The sequence below is a fragment of the Panthera onca genome, chromosome A2 (genome assembly GCF_046562875.1).
Source record: "Panthera onca isolate mPanOnc1 chromosome A2, mPanOnc1 haplotype 2, whole genome shotgun sequence".
NCBI lineage: Eukaryota > Metazoa > Chordata > Mammalia > Carnivora > Felidae > Panthera > Panthera onca.
In genome coordinates, this window is record NC_138340.1 from 161,154,438 (window position 1) to 161,172,127 (window position 17,690).

Consider the following 17,690-nt stretch of genomic DNA (forward strand, 5'->3'; position numbering starts at 1 on the left):
AAAAAAAAAAAAAAAAAAAGGAAAGAAATGGAAGGAGGGAATCTAATATAATCAATTGCCCATTCAGATCTTTTATGTAAAAGTTGGCATTAAACAGTCAGGGGCGCCTGGGTGGCTCACTTGATTAAGTGTCTGACTTCTGCTCAAGTCACGATCTCACGGTTTGTGGGTTCGAGCCCCGCATCAGGCTGTGTGCTGACAGCTCGGAGCCTGGAACCTGCTTCCGATTCTGTGTCTCCCTCTCTCTCTGCCCCTCCCCTGCTCGCTTACTCTCTCTCTTTCTCTCAAAATTAAAAACTTGAAAAAAAAAAAACCTTTTTAAACAAATATATAGCAGGTGATGACCAGTTCCTGTATTCTGTTCGTTTTTACCTAATTGACCTTTTTCTCATCAAACCTCTGACAACCAGGCAGGCAGCTGCCACTTGCTCTTTCCTTTAAGAAGCTGGAAATGTTGGGGTTGGGGGGGGGGGGTGCCTGCATGGCTCAGTCGGTTAAGGGTCTGACTTCAGCTCAGGTCATGATCTCACGGTTCATAGGTTTGAGCCCCACATCAAGCTCTGCACTGACAGCACGGAGCCTGCTTCAGATTCTCTGTCTCCCTCTCTCTCTGCTCCTCCCCTTCTCTCTCTCTCTCAAAATAAATAAATAAACTTAAAAAAAAAGAAGCTAGAAATGTTGAGGCGCCTGGGGGTTTCTGTTGGTTAAGTGCCCGACTTAGACTTCGGCTCAGGTCACGATCTCACAGTTTGTGAGTTCGACCCCCTGCGGCTGTCACTGTGGAGCCTGCTTTGGATCGTCTGTCCCCCTCTCTCTCTCTGCCCCTCCCCTGCCCCCGCACACACTCTCTCCCTCTCTTTTTCTCTCTCTTTCAAAAATAAACATTAAAAAAAAGAGAGAGACTAGAACTGAAATGTAAGCCTTGTGTGATTTCTCAAGTCAGAAGCCAAAAATCCGTAATCCCCTCCCCATTTGAATTTGGAATTCTGGCTGGCTGGCTTTTTGCAAAAACCGAGGTGAGGGCATAGGTGTAAATACAAGACTCAGGCTCGTGGGGATGCGTGCCACATTCTGTTTACCTGGCTAAAATCCTGCTGGCCTGGAGAAGTCTCTCCCTCCTGCAAACGTGATCAGCCGTCACCTCTCTGAAAATAAAACAACATCCCCTTATATCTTTAGCATCTTAGTCGGCCACCATTTGTTTTCATAGGCTTCTAGAACACCAGTCAGCAGTGAATGGCTAGAACAAATTATTTGAAAAAAATAATTTTCTGCCATCGAGCTCAGACTGGAAGAGAGAATACAGTGAAATGAAACAAAGACGTTGGAAAGAACAAAGGCACATATACATCATCTGGCCCAGCCCCCGCTGCAAAAATCATGCTGCAATCTAAATTAAATTATAACTAATAGCAGTTTTGTTCGAGTATCTCAAATTATCACTTCAGATGCCGAAGCTCAAGTGGTTTCCATGGCGATGTTTTCTCTACGAGATGTCAGCTAGTATCTAATTTTTTTGTCCCTGATAGATGACAACCTGAAGCTTTTAGTGCCTTTGGTTTTGGGGGTTTTATGTTAGATAATCTCGATTTACTTTTGTATGCATTTAAATGTGTGTTTTATTTGCCATTGGTTTCTGAGCCTGAAGTCTACAATTTTACATATTTTGAAACTTAGTAAATAAGAACTACAACTACCTCATTTATCTTGTGTACTAAAAAAAAAAGAAGAAGAAGAAGAAGAAAAGCTTTATTATTCTGTCCTCTCCCTGCCTGCTCAATGGGGCAGGCAAGAAATTGGTGGCTAAAGAATTCAAATCTCTTTTTAATATTCTGTTCTTGCAACTGTTTTTTAAATCATTTATTTGTACTTAAGCACCCGCCCGGAAACGTCTTCTATTTTTCACATTCCCTAAATGTGATTAAAAAAAAAAAAAAATTATGTTCTAACAGTGACGGTTTAAGGCACAGTTAGCACGGTTCCTGATTTCATGATTTCACAAGTGTTTCCATGGTGGTAATAAGCCTTCTCTCTGCGCTGTTTGGGTCAGTGAGGGACTCCTATCTGGGTCCAAGGCGAGCCGCCAACCACGGGGAGAATAACTGAGCATCCGTTGCCTTGAGAGCATGCAGTTGTGTTGATGATTTGATAGAGCCAGTGTAGACTGTGTGCAATGATGGGGAGCCGTGTCCCCTGGGCCTGCTCTTACCAAGTTTGCTTTCACATCAGAAACAGTTCAGCTTAGTGTTTTTGCAAGTCGTCTCTGGAGCCAGTTTCCTGGGTTCAAACTCTGGCTCTACCACTTACTGGTTATGGGACCTCAGACCAGCTTTTGGCCTTCCAGAACCTTCCAAAATGGGATGAATATTGCCAACCTGTCGGGGTTCACATGAGGCTGAAATGGACTTAAAGGACTTAAAACAGTGCCTGGCTTGCGGCGCCTGGATGGCTCAGTCAGTCAGTGTCCGACTTCAGCTCAGGTTATGATCTTGCTGTTCAGAGTTCGAGCCCCACGTCAGGCTTCTGTGCTGACAGCTCAGAGCCTGGAGCCCGTTTCAGATTCTCTCTCTCTCTCTCTCTCTCTCTCTCCACCCCTCCCCTACTCGCGCTCTCTCTCTCAAAAATAAACATTTTAGAAATTAAAACAAAAAACAGTGCCTGACTTGTAGGAAGGGCTATTATTATTAGTCCCTAATTACCTTGTTCCTGAAATTTGAATTTCACCTGCCTTTACATTTTGTACTCCACCACGGAAGGAAAACACTTCTAGGTTGATTCCACCAACCCCTTGCTGTCCTGGGCCCTAATGAGTTTCATCTGTGAAGAAAGTGTCATCCAAACGATGACTAACCTTATAATCCTAGAATTTAGAGTTTTCCTGTTCGTCACGTATAAACAACCTGCATGGTCCCCGGAGCCCTTGTTGCTCGATGTCCCTTACCTCCCGGCCGGCAGGGGTCAGAACTTGTCCCTGTCCCCCAAGAGCCCCGGGGGTCTCAGCTGCCAGGGAGAGGCACCACACTCGCCCCACACAGCACACAGGATAAGAGGTGCTGGTTAGCCTGTCATTTACTTTCCTGACAAATCCTTCCAGGAACGCAGCAAAGGGAAGGACAGAACATTCATCCTTTCTATTTTGTGGGGGAGGAAAGTGTATTTTTACTCACCCAGCTCTAAGAACGGATCGCTCTACGGTATGGGTATCATTATGGGAACCCCCCGCCCCCCGCCAGGCCCACTTTTACAAAGTTTGTTTGTTGTTTCCTTCTTGATTTTCAACCTGAAGGTAGGGCAGGAGGAAGAGGGAAAGGACACCGGTGCTGAGCCCTCAGGTGGCTTCTCGAGTGGCAAAGACAGTGGAAGGGGACAGCATCCGTGTGTCGAGGGTGAATCGGACCCATGTCTGAGTATGTTTGGAGCCTGTCATATATGTTCCCTTTCTGGCAAGGAGGGCAATGGTGTGCTGTAGCCCGAAGCCTCAGCCAGGCAATGGGACAAGCATGAGTGTGGGTGGAGAATGTCTCATCATGGATTCCTCCAGCCCACGGTCTGCCTGCGCTACGCCGGGTGGAGAAAGGGAGGAGCGCCAACCTCTAGGTGTGCAAAGGAGACACGGTCTGTGTGTGGCCAGTGTAATGGGGATGGCCAGACAGACAAGAGGACGTACACAAGGGAAATAAACAGAAATGCACATGCTCCTATGAGGCCCTAAATCAGAGCTGACATAGCACCATGCTTCGACAGTCATCATCATGTTCTATCGCCTGGAGACCCAGGAGAAACGTATATTGAATATAGTCTTTGCCTATTTGACGCAGGTCTGGTCTTGAGACTGTTAATATCTAGAGTCTGGTTTTGTGTGTGTGTGTGTGTGTGTGTGTGTGTGTGTTTAAGTAGGCTCCACCCACAACATGGGGCTCAAAGTCATGACCCCGAAATCAAGAGTCGCATCCTCTCACAACTGTGCCAGCCAGCCTGTTGGGACCTATTCATGCCATTTCCCAAAATATAGGTTCCTTGATTCTGCAGCACCCCTAAAATTGCTCTGCTCTCCCAGCAGACGGGGGATGAGATGGAACAGAATGGAGTCTGTGTCGGGGATGAGCTTTGTCCTATGTCTTACTCACGTCTCTTGATTTCCAAGTTTTCATATGTGCATTTCCCAGAGGATGTTGGTACCCCCGGGGGGGGGGGGGCGGGGAGGACAGTTACAGTGAAATCATTTCAAATATATCTGTCAAAATAGCGCTTGGTCTGCTTGGCCAGGACAAAATGGATATGCCTCAAGGGAGTAAGGACTCACGTGCATTAGGACAACCAGACTTAAGTTATAAATGAAGCCATGAAAACAGGGATGCTTATGCGAGAAACAGAACCGTGCCCTTGAATTTCGTGAGGACTTCGGTTGTACCTCAGGGTTTTTCCCACTGGCTGTTTTCTGATAATAACCAAAGACCAGTGGACACAGGAACCATTAGTAGCTTTTCTGTATTTACAGGCTCCAGGCTCTGAGCTGTCAGCACAGAACCGGACATGGGGCTCGAACTCACAGACCCCGAGATCATGCCCTGAGCCGAAGTCGGACGCTTAACCGACGGAGCCACCCAGGCACCCCTGGACTGATTTCATTTTAACGAACGTCTCATTAGCCGTAGCTGCCTGTCAGCACTGTTTGTCATTGGGACCGTGAACATAACTGAGCACGCCTTTAAGAGCATGGCTGTAGGGAGTGTGTAGGGAGTGACAAGAATTCAGACCGATCAACCTTGACAAGAGGGCCAGACATATAACCGAGGTGGCTAAGGATAGTTTTAGGAAACAGGTAAGATTTGATGGACAGAGAGAAGAAAGGCAGGGCAGAGGTGAGGGGGGCGGAGGGATGAGCCAGAACGTGTCGACCAGGAAGCATCAGGAGTCTGTGTGCCTAGAATGTCAAGTTGGAAAAGTGGCCCCGGCAGAGAAGGAGCAGGAGAGAAATTCAGCTCGAAGGAGGCCTTCCTCCCCCTACAAAGGATTTCGGATTTTGTACGAAAGGCGATCCTGGGATAAATTTCCATGTTCTCTTCTAGCTGTTCCTGTTCTTCTTGGGTCATCTCAGGTCACACCCACACCTTCCACTACTGGTTATGTCAATAACTTCAAGGGATCCAGAGAGAGGGGCGTATGCACGTCTCTAAATATCTGTGTTTTTCTGCGGTTTTGTGGCCAAGGATGCAAAGCCGTACAGTCGGTTTTGGAGCAGAGAGAAAGCGTGATGTGTTCTCCCATCGGCATTACCTGAAGCAGAGAAGCAAACAGCTTCATAGAGTCACGACTCTCACATAATAGAATAATCACAAAATTGCCACTGTCATTGTTTTTGTCTCCGTACTTCATATATTTTGAAGGTTCATGTTACTTAAAAGTGGTGAGGAGATGGCTGTGTTTCTCAGAGGGAGATGAAAAATACGAGCCACTCATAAGATACCAAACGTCCAGTAGACGTCTCCATCTGGGTGTCCCAGAGGCACCTCAGGCTCAGTACCTCCAAGACAAAACAGATTTCTCTCCCTCATCCCCTAAAAAGGCTCCTCCTCCCACAGGCCCTGCCCAAGCGGAACTGTCTGGATGCTGGGACTTCCCCACCTGGCTGCCTCATCAGCCCTCAAAAGGCAGGATGGAAATGAATGGCTTAGGAATTAACCTTGCCTGGTTTCCAATCCCATCTGGGCCACTCAACAAGCTTGATGGCTTTCTAGGAAGATGTGGACTAAATAGTGTCCAGAGAAGGGTAATTAACGTTGTCAGAAGGCCTGTAAACTAGGTCAAAGATGAGTCGTGACAGTATGAACTTTCATCCTCGGAAAGAAACTCGCAGTCTCTCAGTCTCGGAAGTGTAGTTTATGTCAGTAACCAAATCTTACCGTGACCTATGAGTGTATGAGTTGTAACATGGCAACTACAAAGCAGCTTTAGGCAATTTACTGTAACTAGATAGGGTCGTAACTAAAACCACATCCGTGCTTTAAATTGGTGTTTTGACTGTGTAAACCAAACTCTTCAATGAGGCACAGAAATTCCTCATCAGTAACAATTTTCATCTTTTTTATTGTTCACTGTGGATCCCCAACACTTAGAATGGTGCCTGACACATAGTCGATGTTCTGGAAAGATCTGTCGAATGGCTGAATACATTCATTTGTCACATCTACAAATAATCCTTCTCTGAAGGGAACACTCAGGTTTAAAGAAGAAACCCAAGGTTTCCAGAAATATTATTTAGAAACCATTTTTATTCACACGGGATGATTTTCTGATCACCCTTAACATCGGATGATGAGCCTACAAATGCAAGGTCATTGCATCCTTGGGCCGACACTTGGAATTTTGAATATCCGTCCATGCTGCCCACACCAGAAAGTCCTAAAGGGCATGGGGAAAGTCACTGACTACAGTATACTTCATGTTGGCTCTGCCTTTCCCTCTCTCCCTAGACATGGGATTGGACCAGTTAAAATAAGCACACAATAGGGGTGCCTGGGTGGCTCAGTCAGTTAAGCGTCCGACTTCCCTTCAGGTCATGATCTCACGGTTCGTGAGTTCGAGCCCCGCGTCGGGCTCTGTGCTGACAGCTCAGAACCTGGAACCTGCTTCGGATTCTGTGTGTCTCTCTCTGTGCCCCTTCCCTGCTCATGCCTCTGTCTCTCTCTTTCTCTCAAAAGTAAATAAACATTTTAAAAATATATATTTTTTAAAGAAAGAAAAGTCCCCAGGACTCAGAGTTAAGTTCTTTCATTTGTGTCTTTCTTAGCGTCTGCATTTTAATCAAATCGACAGGCTTGAGTGGCACTGGTGGCCGAGCTGATTTGGAATATGATCGATCCAGAAACAGATCATTTTTCTGGTCTTAAGTCAGAGAAAAGCTGAAGTAGCATTTGCTGGTAGGATCTGAAATCTCGCTGGTGGCCCTATTTCCTGGGGAAAAGGAAAAGAAGGGCTCTACCTACTTTTCATCATTATCCTGGGGATCCTTCAGAGCAGAGAGCTGAAGGAGGAGCCTTACGAAACCCAAGTCCGTAGTGAGATCCTCCTTGAACCCTAACACAGACCTCTTTCCTCCGTGTGCACACATTTAATTATGCAAAATAACTCGTTCAAACATTTTTTAAATACCTAACTGATGCCATCCAGTAACCATGGCTCTAGACTAAGGTGATCTGCTGAAGGAGGAAGCTACTTCCGTTGGAGTATTTGCCTTAAACCTGAACATCTAAAACAGAGGCCCAACGAATATGAAATTGGTTTTGAAGTTACATTAGCTCATATGGATGGTAACAGATACTCTGCCGACCTCTAGAAAGACTTCAGGATCCGTTTGTCTTTTGCGTACTTGAAATTTATTCTAGAGAAACACCTAGCTGTAATATAACCGGTTCTGGTTTTTTTTTATAACAGGGAAAGAAATGGAAACTTTATTAGGCAGCGTATATTATTCTCAACTGTTATGAAATGTTACCCGCTTACACATTCCTGACATGTCCTGTGTTTTATTAGAGTCATGCAAAATGTTCACTTAAAGACATGATTCCTTTTTAAACTAAAGGTATAAAAGGCTCTACAGAAATAGCCAATGTAGATAGAAAATAGTAGCTGAGGCAGATTTCAGCCAAAGGTGAGAAAAAAACATTCTAATCCATCAGCTTGCGTGTCAGTGGATGAAGCAGGACAGCTCAGGTAGCTCTAAGATTCTCTAATATTCCTCCAAAAGACTGATCGTGCTTCTCTGGGTCTCATGTCAGACAGAACAGCCGAAACAGGGGTGGAGGCACTGAGACGTGTGGAAACGATGGCAAGATGGGCCTGTCAGAAACGGAACTCTCCTCTGGGGAAACAGGAAGTGCTGAAGAGTTGTGTGAAAAAATATCCACATCGGGTTATTTGGGATTACTAGTATCCTTGACTCTTACACTTGACTTTTCCATTTCTTCCTCTGCAGCCAGTGCTGATTTCCCATATAATCCAGGACAAGGCCAAGCTATAAGAAATGGAGTCAACAGAAACTCGGCTATCATTGGAGGTGGGTGATGCATAGCACAGGCTCCTCACCTGTGGAAAGTAAGAATTGTCCGTAAATGCGTCGTCTTAAAAAAACAAAACCAAAAACAAAACCATCATCTAGATTTTTACTTGATTTGTTTTGTTATTTAAATATGACTAAGGATTGTGACCTACAGATGTGGAGACACGGATGTAAATGTAACCCAGCTACTTTAAAAAAAAAATTTTTTTTTAATGTTTATTTATTTTTGAGACAGAGACAGATCGCGAGTGGGGGAGGGGCAGAGAGAAGGAGACACAGAATCCGAAGCAGACTCCGGGCTCTGGGCTGTCAGCACAGAGCCCAGCGTGGGGCTTGAACTCACAACCCATGAGACCGTGACCTGAGCCGCAGTCAGACGCTTAACCGACTGAGCCACCCGGGTGCCCCGTAACCTGGCTGCTTTTCAATGCTGACCCGTAAGAATGCGATGGTCGTGCCGGGCTAGCCAGAGCCTGAACAGGCAGGCCAGCCGTCGTGCAGGAGCCACAATGGCCTCTTCTCTCCTCTCTTTTCCCCTTCTCACTCCCGCACATCCCAAAAGGCCCAGGATCACTTACTGCGAAAACAGGCAGGAGTGTGCTAGTCTGGCTGCCATTATCTTAATAAAGATCATCAGAAAATTAATAAGCCAGGGTATCTAAAATATTCCAGTGTCTTTTCTTCCCAGGGACGGCTGCAGAATAATTGAAGTCTCCTAGCCCAGTCCTTCTTATTTGGGTTGGTATCCTTGCCCCCCGTTGCCCACCGTCTCCTCTGCCTGAGCCCCCCTGTCTTACTGCATCCAGGTGTCCCCTGCATGTCTGAGGACAGCTAATACTGTAATTGTATCAAGGGTCTTAAACCCAGCCAATCACCTTGGCTTAGTCGGTAGGTCTCTTTTCCACATGGAGAAGTAGATGCCTGTAAGAAATACCTGACTTGGGGCACCTGGGTGGTTCAGTCAGTTGTGCGTCCGACTTCAGCTCAGGTCATGATCTCACGGTTTATGAGTTCAAGCCCCGCGTCGGGCTTTGTGTTGATGGCTTCAGATTCTGTGTCTCCCCCTCCCTCTGTCCCTCCCCTGCTCACACTCTCTGTCTCTCCCTCTCTCTCAAATAAACATTTTTAAAAAGAGAAAAATATATGTGACTCTAAAACTAGAATACATTTAGAATGCCGCCTAAATCACATTGTCCAATCACATCGGTACAGTCTTATCAAGGTCCCTCTCCTCACTGTGTTTTGTTTTTTTAAGATCAACTTTATTGAAGCATGATATGCATGTGTGTAAGCGTAACAGGTCAGTGACTCGTGACAAACACAAACACCCATAGCCACCACCACAACGAAGATCTGGAACATTCCCACCCACAGAAAGCTCTTTGTGCCCCCGTATAGTCCATCCTTTGCCCTGCCCCACTCCCAAGAAGGGCCACCTCTGATTTGCTTTTTGCTGTGTTGATTACTTTTACCTCCTTTAGAGTGGCGTAGAAATGGAATCATAGAGTATGTCATCTGTTCGTGCCTTCTGTCGCTCAACGTCATGTTTCTGAGGTCTCTCCACATGGTTGCATGAATCGATAGGCTGTTCGTTTTTATTGCCAAGTTGTGTTTTGCTGTGTGAATGTACTAGAATTGGTTTTATCTGCTCACCTGTGGCTGTTTGGTTTGTTTCCAGGTCTGAGCTATTTTGAATAAAGCTGCTACGAGTATTCTTGTTGAAGTCTTATGTGAACATAAGTTTTCATTTCTCTTTGGTAATTGCTGGGAGTGCAGTTGCCGGGTGTGACAGAAAGTGGAGATTAGACTCTGTAAGAAATTGCCATACAGTTTTCCAAAACGGTTGAACCATTTTACATCCCCGCAGTTCCTATCTGACAGGCCAGGTTTGCTCCACAATCTTATCAGCACTTGGTATTGTCGGTCTTCTTAATTTGAGCCACTCCAGTGGATGAGTAGTGGTAGCTCGTTGCAGTTTTAATGTGCAATGAGCTGATGACTAATAACCCTGAGCGTCTTTTCATGTGCCTGTTGCCATTTGTAAATCTTTCGTGAAGTGTCTGTTTAAAACTCTTTCTCCGGGGTGCCTGGGTGGCTCAGTTGGTTAAGCGTCCAACTTTGGTTCAAGTCATGATCTCCCAGTTTGTGGGTTTGAGCCCCGCATTGGGCTCTGTCCTGACAGCTCAGAGCCTGGAACCTGCTTCAGATTCTGTGTCTCCCTCTCTCTCTACCCTCCCCTGCTCATTCTTCTCTCTCTCTCCCTCTCTCCCTCTCTCTATCTCCCTCTCTCTCTCTCTCTCAAAAATAAACACTTAAAAAATAAAAAATAAAAATTCTTTCCCCATCTTTTAACTGGATTATTGGACTTCTTTTGAGTTATAACAGTTTTTTTATTTTCTAGATAGTTCAAGTCCTGTGTCAGACATATGTATTGTGAATATTTTCTCCAGTCTGTGACATGCCTTTTCATTTTCTTAGCAGTATTTTTTTTTAAAGCAAGAAATCTAAATTTTGATGAAGTCTTATTTTTTTAATCTTTTTATGGCTTGTGATTTTTTTTTAATTCTATTTTAATGATATGCCTCTTCAAGATTGTGAAGATTTCTTCCTATGTTTTCTTCTAGAACTTTTATAGCTTTGGTTTCTGTTAACTAAGTCTGTAATCACTTTGAGTTAACATTGGTACATAGCATGAGATAAAGGTCAAAGACATTATTTTCCAAACTAATATCCAGTTATTCTCAAACTACTTGTTGAAAAGACTATATACTTTTTCCAAATTTAATCTCCTTGGCACTTTTGTCAAAAATCAATAGACCATATATGTGTATGTCTGTTTTCTGGACTCTGTTGTGTTTTGTTGATGTATTATATATCTTTCTTTACCCAATACCATGCTTGCTGTATTGTTTTACCTTTATATTAAGTCTTGAGACAGCAACATGCATTCTCCAGCTATTTCTTTTTTGTTTTTCAAAATTACGTTGGCTATTCTGGACCCTTTACTTTATTGCCATATAAAATTTAGAATCAACTTATAAATTTCTACCAAAGAAAAAGTTTGCTGAGATTTTCATTGGGATTGCGTTTGGTCTAGAAATGGACATCAAAACAATACTGAGTGCTTCGGCTCTTAAAGGTGGTCTATCCATCCATTTATCTACATCTTTAATTTCTGTCAGTAAGGTTTTGTGGTTTTGAGCAAACACAGCCTTGAACAACTGTGTTCAATTTGTTTTATTATAAATGGTATTATTTTATTACTTTTTTAAGTTTTTATTACTTTAAATGTTTTTCCAAGTATTTTCTTGCTAGTATATAAAAATACAGTTGATTTTTGTGGCCTTGCTAAATTTACTGTTAGTTCTAGACACTTCATATATATATATATATATATATATATATATATACATGTATATATATATATATATATATAACTTAGGATTTTCTAAGAGATGGTCATGTCACCTGAGAATAGAGAAAATTTTTACTTCTTCACAGTCTGTACACTTTTTATTTCTTTTTTGTTTTATTGCACTGACAAGGATTTCTGGTACATTGAGAGAGAGGACTTGCTTCCATTGTTTCCTGTTTTAGAGAGAATATGTTTACTCTTTTAGTATTGACTAGGGTATTAGCTGTAGGTTTCTCGTAGATGCAGTTTATCAGGTTGAGAAAGTTTCCTTCTACTGATACTTTCTGAGAGGCTTCACAATGAATGGAGGTTGAAATTTGTCATATGCTTTTTCTCCTATATTTCTTTAATGTGGTAAATTACATCGCTTTGTTTTTTAATGATAAACCAGACTTGCATTCCTAGAATTAACACCCCTTCACCATAATATATTCTTTGCCACACATTGCCAGATTTGATTTGCTAAAATTTTATCAAAGAGGACTGTTGCCCCATAGTTGTGTTTTCTTGTGATGTGTTTGTCTGGTTTTGCTATCAGGATAATGCTGGCCTCATAAAATGAGTTGAGCAGTAGTTCCTCCTCTTCTGTTTAACTGTCTATCAGTTCCTCAGAGAATAGCATTAAGATCTCCAAATATAACTGTGAATTGGTCTAATCTCCTTTCAGTCCTGTCCACATGTGTTGCTGGTGTTTTGTGTGGGGGAGGGTGGCATTAGAGAGAACCATGGCAACACGAGGAAAGTGGTGTTGGAGGGATGTATACAAGGTCTGTTTAACCTCCAGTGCCTCTCCTGCCTCCACCAGGTGTCATCGCTGTGGTGATTTTCACCATTCTCTGCACCTTGGTCTTCCTCATTCGGTACATGTTCCGCCACAAGGGCACCTACCACACCAATGAAGCAAAGGGAGCAGAGTCAGCAGAGAGCGCGGATGCTGCCATCATGAACAACGACCCCAATTTCACAGAGACCATTGACGAAAGCAAAAAGGAATGGCTCATCTGAGGGGTGGCTATTTGGCTGTGGGAGAGGGAGGGGCTAGCTATTCGGGAGGAGGAAACGGGACAAAAGTGCACCCTACTTTATACTCTTGAGCACATCCTTAAAATATCAGCACAAGTCGGGGGAGGCAAGCAACAGAAAATTCTGGAGACTGATCGCCACAAAAAGTACTTTTTAATATTTCTTTATAGCTGAGTTTCCCCTTCTGTATCAAATCAAAATAATACAAAAAATGCTTTTAGAGTTTAAGAAACAATTGAAATTTGTAGGTAATACTGTCTTATTTTGTGTGTGTTTAGAGGTGTTCTAAAAACCCATGGTAACAGGGCAAGTTTTCTACATTTTTAAGAGCCCTTAGAACGTGGATATTTTTTTTCTTGAGAAAAGTTGATGCACATGGCCTCCAGCATTCTCTTCCTTTTGCATATAGTCAATTTTTAATGGGCTGTCGTAGTAACTAGTTCGTGTTCATATTGCTATTTCTTTTGGTGTCCTGTAAATTCGAAAAGGAAAGGAAGGGGCCAACAGAACCTATTGTTTGCCAGTTTTCAAAGAGACCTCAACCTATGCCTATTCTCTGAGCATTCCCACCTAAAGCACTGAAGGAAGTGAGCATATGGCACCTGTTGTGTAACAACACAACAAACACAGCAGAGAGAAGCATTAAGAACCAGGGGAAGTAGTTTCATATATTGGGATTGTTGGTTTTATTTTTCATCAGATTCTACAAGCTAATACTATTCCGTGTGCATAGTCTTAGACCTCTTCATGACCTGTGACTGTCAGCTACAATGCGGTGGTGACCAGCTGTTACAAAAGATTTTTCCTCTGCTTTACCTACATCATGTTAGGTTACACTATATGTGTGTGGGGGCACCTTGGTGGGGAATTAGAGCCAGATGCTATGATTTGTTTGCTCTGTTCCTTTTAGAGTTGTAGCAAGAGTGTGGACACTTTCTAATGAATGATGCATAAATTAGGTTGCTCTTCTTATCTTGCTTTAAATATTAGTTTTTAAGCCCTTGTGACAAAATCCTAGCAGACCATGTCCTCCAAATGGACACGCCACAATAAAGCCAGGTTATGATTGCTATTATTATTGCTTTACTCCAGAATCATATGGAAAATACTGCCGTATTTTCCATCATCTAATCCATGTATCGTTCCATCCTAAACAGACACACTGCCACGATTCAGGGACCTCTTTCGCAGATACATCTGAACCTTAGGTTCATGACCAACCTGATAACTGACTGTTGCTTCACAGAGAATGGACACGTCTAGTTAGTCACACCTCAGTCTAATCAGGAATCTTGACCAACTTGTTCCAACAAAGAACTCGTTGGTTTTATTTAAAAATGATAGATTTTGTGTGTAAATAGATGGGACAAAGCTCCTATTGAAGCATCCAAGAAATAATTTCATTGGTCTCTTTTTGTAAATTACACAATTTATTTCTAGAATGACTACCATTTATGATCATGATAGTCCAGACTCTGAATAAGTACTTTAAAATTTTTTTTCAGATTCCAACATTTTGAGGAATTCAATAGGATCCCTTTTTTCCTTCTCCTCCTGGAAGCATGTAAGATGAGGTTCAAAAAGTATTATTGCTGTTTTTCTGACAGCGTGCCTCAATAAAATGGAAATTCTAGTTTGTTAGGGTTATATCTACATATTTTTCAAGATTCTCGGTATGCCTTTGCTTTTTGGAGGATCTCAGTTTCTTGGGTAATGAAAACTGTTATCTAGAGTTGCCAAGGGCCCCCTGCACCTGTATATGACACATTCCAAAGGAGATACTGGACCAGTTCATTCCCATCAGAGTCGAGGTAACAGAACAAAAGGGAATCGGAACGCCTTTCACAGTTGCTGACCCTCAGCCACTGTCACGAACACCCTTACCTTAAAGACGTCTTGATCATTATTCCATAATACACGTTGTTAAATGAAAACTATGTGGTACGACTAAAAAGCAGAACAGGAGAACCCAAGTGACATGTTAAAAACAAAGCCTGTTTTGATGACTACCATTAAGGGCTGTTTCGTGTATTGTCAAATTACGAAAGCAAATTTTAAACATTATGTTTTGTAGAAAGGTTTTTTAGAATTTGTTTTAAACCTGCTTTACAGCTATTAATTTTGCACTTCACAAATAATGCCAGATGGAAATGTATTGTTTCTGGCGTTTCCCGTGATAGCTTTCTTCTTTATGCATTGTGTCAGCATTTTCACTTTCTTCCCAAAATGATTCAGGGGTTAAAACAATCAAAAACAGTCCCTGACACTAAAACGGCCTTACCCTTTCTTTTCACTCTCTTCTTCCCTCTTTCCTGCCTCAAAAGGTGAAAAATAAAACCCAACACTTCCTTCACCAAATTTGCAAACCTAGGGCACTGGACTGACTGAGGGCTCAGTGGGTCTCCCGTATCACCGCCATTAAGACATACAGTATGCCCTTAAGGGAGTAAGTCCGGCCAGCAGACAAGACACAAAAACGTAGTTAAGGTATTAAGTAACTAAGTTAAATGCCAAGGGAGTGCTGGAAATCCTTGGCTTCTCTTTGGGATTGTGGGCTTCACCAAAAGTCCTAAATGTATCTATGAAGGCCATATCCAGTACGTTCTAAATGGTCAGTAATTTATGTGAAGATAAAGAAACATCTCTTTTTTCCAGCTCCCTCCCTTGAAAGCTCAGGACGATGCTCCCTCCCTTGAAAGCTCACGATGTCGTGACCCAAGCTCCGTGTCTAATCTTGCTTTGTCAGTCACATCCCGCAAAACCTTGACATTCTTCTGTCCCAGTCCATTATCATTCTAGTCCAGAGGGCTAGTGGTAACCTCTTTAAATAATAAACAAAAACAAAAAGAAAAAAATTTAGAAACAAGAAGCTGCTTTAAAGTTTCAGGAAGAACTGATGGCTGACTTAAGGTTGTTTGTACAGGAAGCATCTTCCATGTAGAAAGCAAACATCTAGGTTTTGACGAGGTAGGAGCAGGACTTTGAAAGCAAGATCAGTGCCATTCTCAGCTCTCAAAATAACATATTCCCTAGAGCACAAGGAAAGTAGCTTAGGAGGTGAGAAGTTACATTGTCAAGTTCTTCTCTGACCCATCTTAATGCGTAAGGCTATGGGAGCTAGAAACAAGGGTTTGGAGGGCCTTTGTTGGACAGTTTCCCATTACCCTGCGTTTGATGAACAAGTATCCTTTACTAACAGGAGCAGGGATTCAGAGGCATAGGAAAAAGAGCTGGCATGAGCCAAAGAGTAGATCTTAATGTTACTGTTGAACGTCTGTGGAGCCGCCCCCAGATGCCCTCAGAGAGCTTGGCACAAAGACACACACCATAGGAAGCGCCGAAGGAAAAAGTAGCTACCAAATAGGAAAACGCAGTGTCAGCGTGGCGTCCGGAAGAAACTTTTCTTCTATTACAGGATCTGCTCTTTTTCTCCCTCTCCTTCCTTGTATAGGGTAAGCATTGCAAAGGTCTCTTTATGCCTCTAAACAATTAGCACCTCATTTAAACCGCTTAATATTGTTTCCTTTTCATCATCCTGTCCAGCAGTTTTCAAAAAGAAAGGCAACAGTTATTAAATTGGATGCCAGTTAGCCAGCCAAAAACAGGTCCTAAGTTACTAGTGACAATAGAACCAGCTGATCCTGAAATAGATGAGAGACAGCACGTCTAGCTAGCTGATTGGGGCTGAAACCAACGAGCGCCATGTTTAAAATGATATCATGGTGAGCGTAGACCCTGGGCATCAGCTGATAGAGTCCTAACCCTTTCTCTCTCCCTGGCTTGCCACGTGACCTTTGTCAGACTGGTGAACCGTGGTCCCTCTTTGCCCCATATTTAAGATACAGCTGCTCTGCCCACTTAATAGGACAATCGTGAGGGGCCATTGCGTCTTGACTGCAGCGTCCTTTGACACCCAAATATAAAGACCCAAGTCAGTGGAGCCCCCTGGAAGACATACTTTCTGGCCTGTGGTTGTAAGTCACACCAAATGAACAATGTGCCCACATCCGGGAGTGTGCAGACTTGTGAGGCATTGCCGTACAGCTGCTAAATTGTTAATCAGGTAGACTGCCCAGGACCTAACCTGTCAATACTGGAAGATGCAACATCCGAAGGCCAGAGAAATCAGAACTTCGCGTGCACAAAGCCCTGCGTCCCCACCCAGATGGGACTTACAGCTTACACATGCCCCCAGTGCCATTGGGCTGGCTCGTACGTAAGACGACACAAGAAACAAATGTGATTTTTCCGTGTAGCCTAGTGGCAACGTGCCTATGCTACATACGCCCTGCATGATAATGTTGGAAACTTTAGAATAGATGTCTTTCACAGCAGTATTTTCTGGATACGTGTGGTATGTAGAAGTCATTGTCGATGAAATAGGGAAACCGTGTTGAAAAGTTGATTATCTCCCGTGGAGCAAGGACTGGCAGATTATAAAGATACCTGAGCGCACAGGTATTAATATCCAACATGCACTTCCAAGGTCACTTTCCAGATGAAAATGTGCTTTAAGATCAGGTCTACACAGGTGGCCTGCAACGTTTCCAAGTTCAGTTTATTTCAAAACAGCCACCGCTGGGTTCTAACATGGCTATGAAGACATCCTCTCAAAGTAGGCCAAGAAACAGTTCAGATGTTACTGATTCTAAGTTTGGTTGGGTTTTTGCATTTTTTTCAGTGAGCATCGTGACTGCGGAGGTCAGGGTTGTGAAAAGCTGGGCTAAGTATTCTTTCTGTAAAGTCGATTAGGATTCCACCCTGCGAAATGACACAAAAGTTCACTCTCTAAAAGCAACAGCATGTTAAACTACAATGAAAGAAGGAAACTATGTATGTATGCTTAATATCCTTTGTGAATGTCTTTCATTTAACTGAAATTATATTAGAAACCAGATTGATAAATAAAAAATCCAAAATAGTTTTAATTATCCTAAAAGCGATTCTTTGTGTTTTGTTCCACTTGATTCTCTTAGAAGCCATTTTCAACCTTCAGCGAAGAAAGTTCCGGGCACTGGAACATACATCTGTTGGGAATATAATCTTTCCCAAAACTACAGCGGTACAGTCACTCTTCAAAGATGGGTCTTCCGTGGACACATTCGTTGTTAACCTTCTTGGGCCACACATGCCTCCCCTCCCCCATTTTTCTTAATGTAGCATAATGGATATTGGCTCCATGTTTTAGATTAA

The 17,690-nt window shown here is 43.1% G+C and overlaps 1 protein-coding gene across 1 annotated transcript in view; it reads left to right on the top strand.

Moving 5' to 3' along the window:
• The window catches only part of CNTNAP2 (contactin associated protein 2), a 1,969,961-nt gene extending 1,952,525 nt beyond the window's left edge, over positions 1 to 17,436 (top strand). Inside the window, exons 23-24 of the mRNA XM_060633381.3 lie at positions 7,976 to 8,056; positions 12,280 to 17,436. Of these exons, the coding sequence (XP_060489364.1) occupies positions 7,976 to 8,056; positions 12,280 to 12,479 (281 nt within the window). The 3' untranslated portion in view covers positions 12,480 to 17,436. The remainder of the gene's footprint in view (positions 1 to 7,975; positions 8,057 to 12,279) is intronic.
• Positions 17,437 to 17,690: the final 254 nt, after the last annotated feature.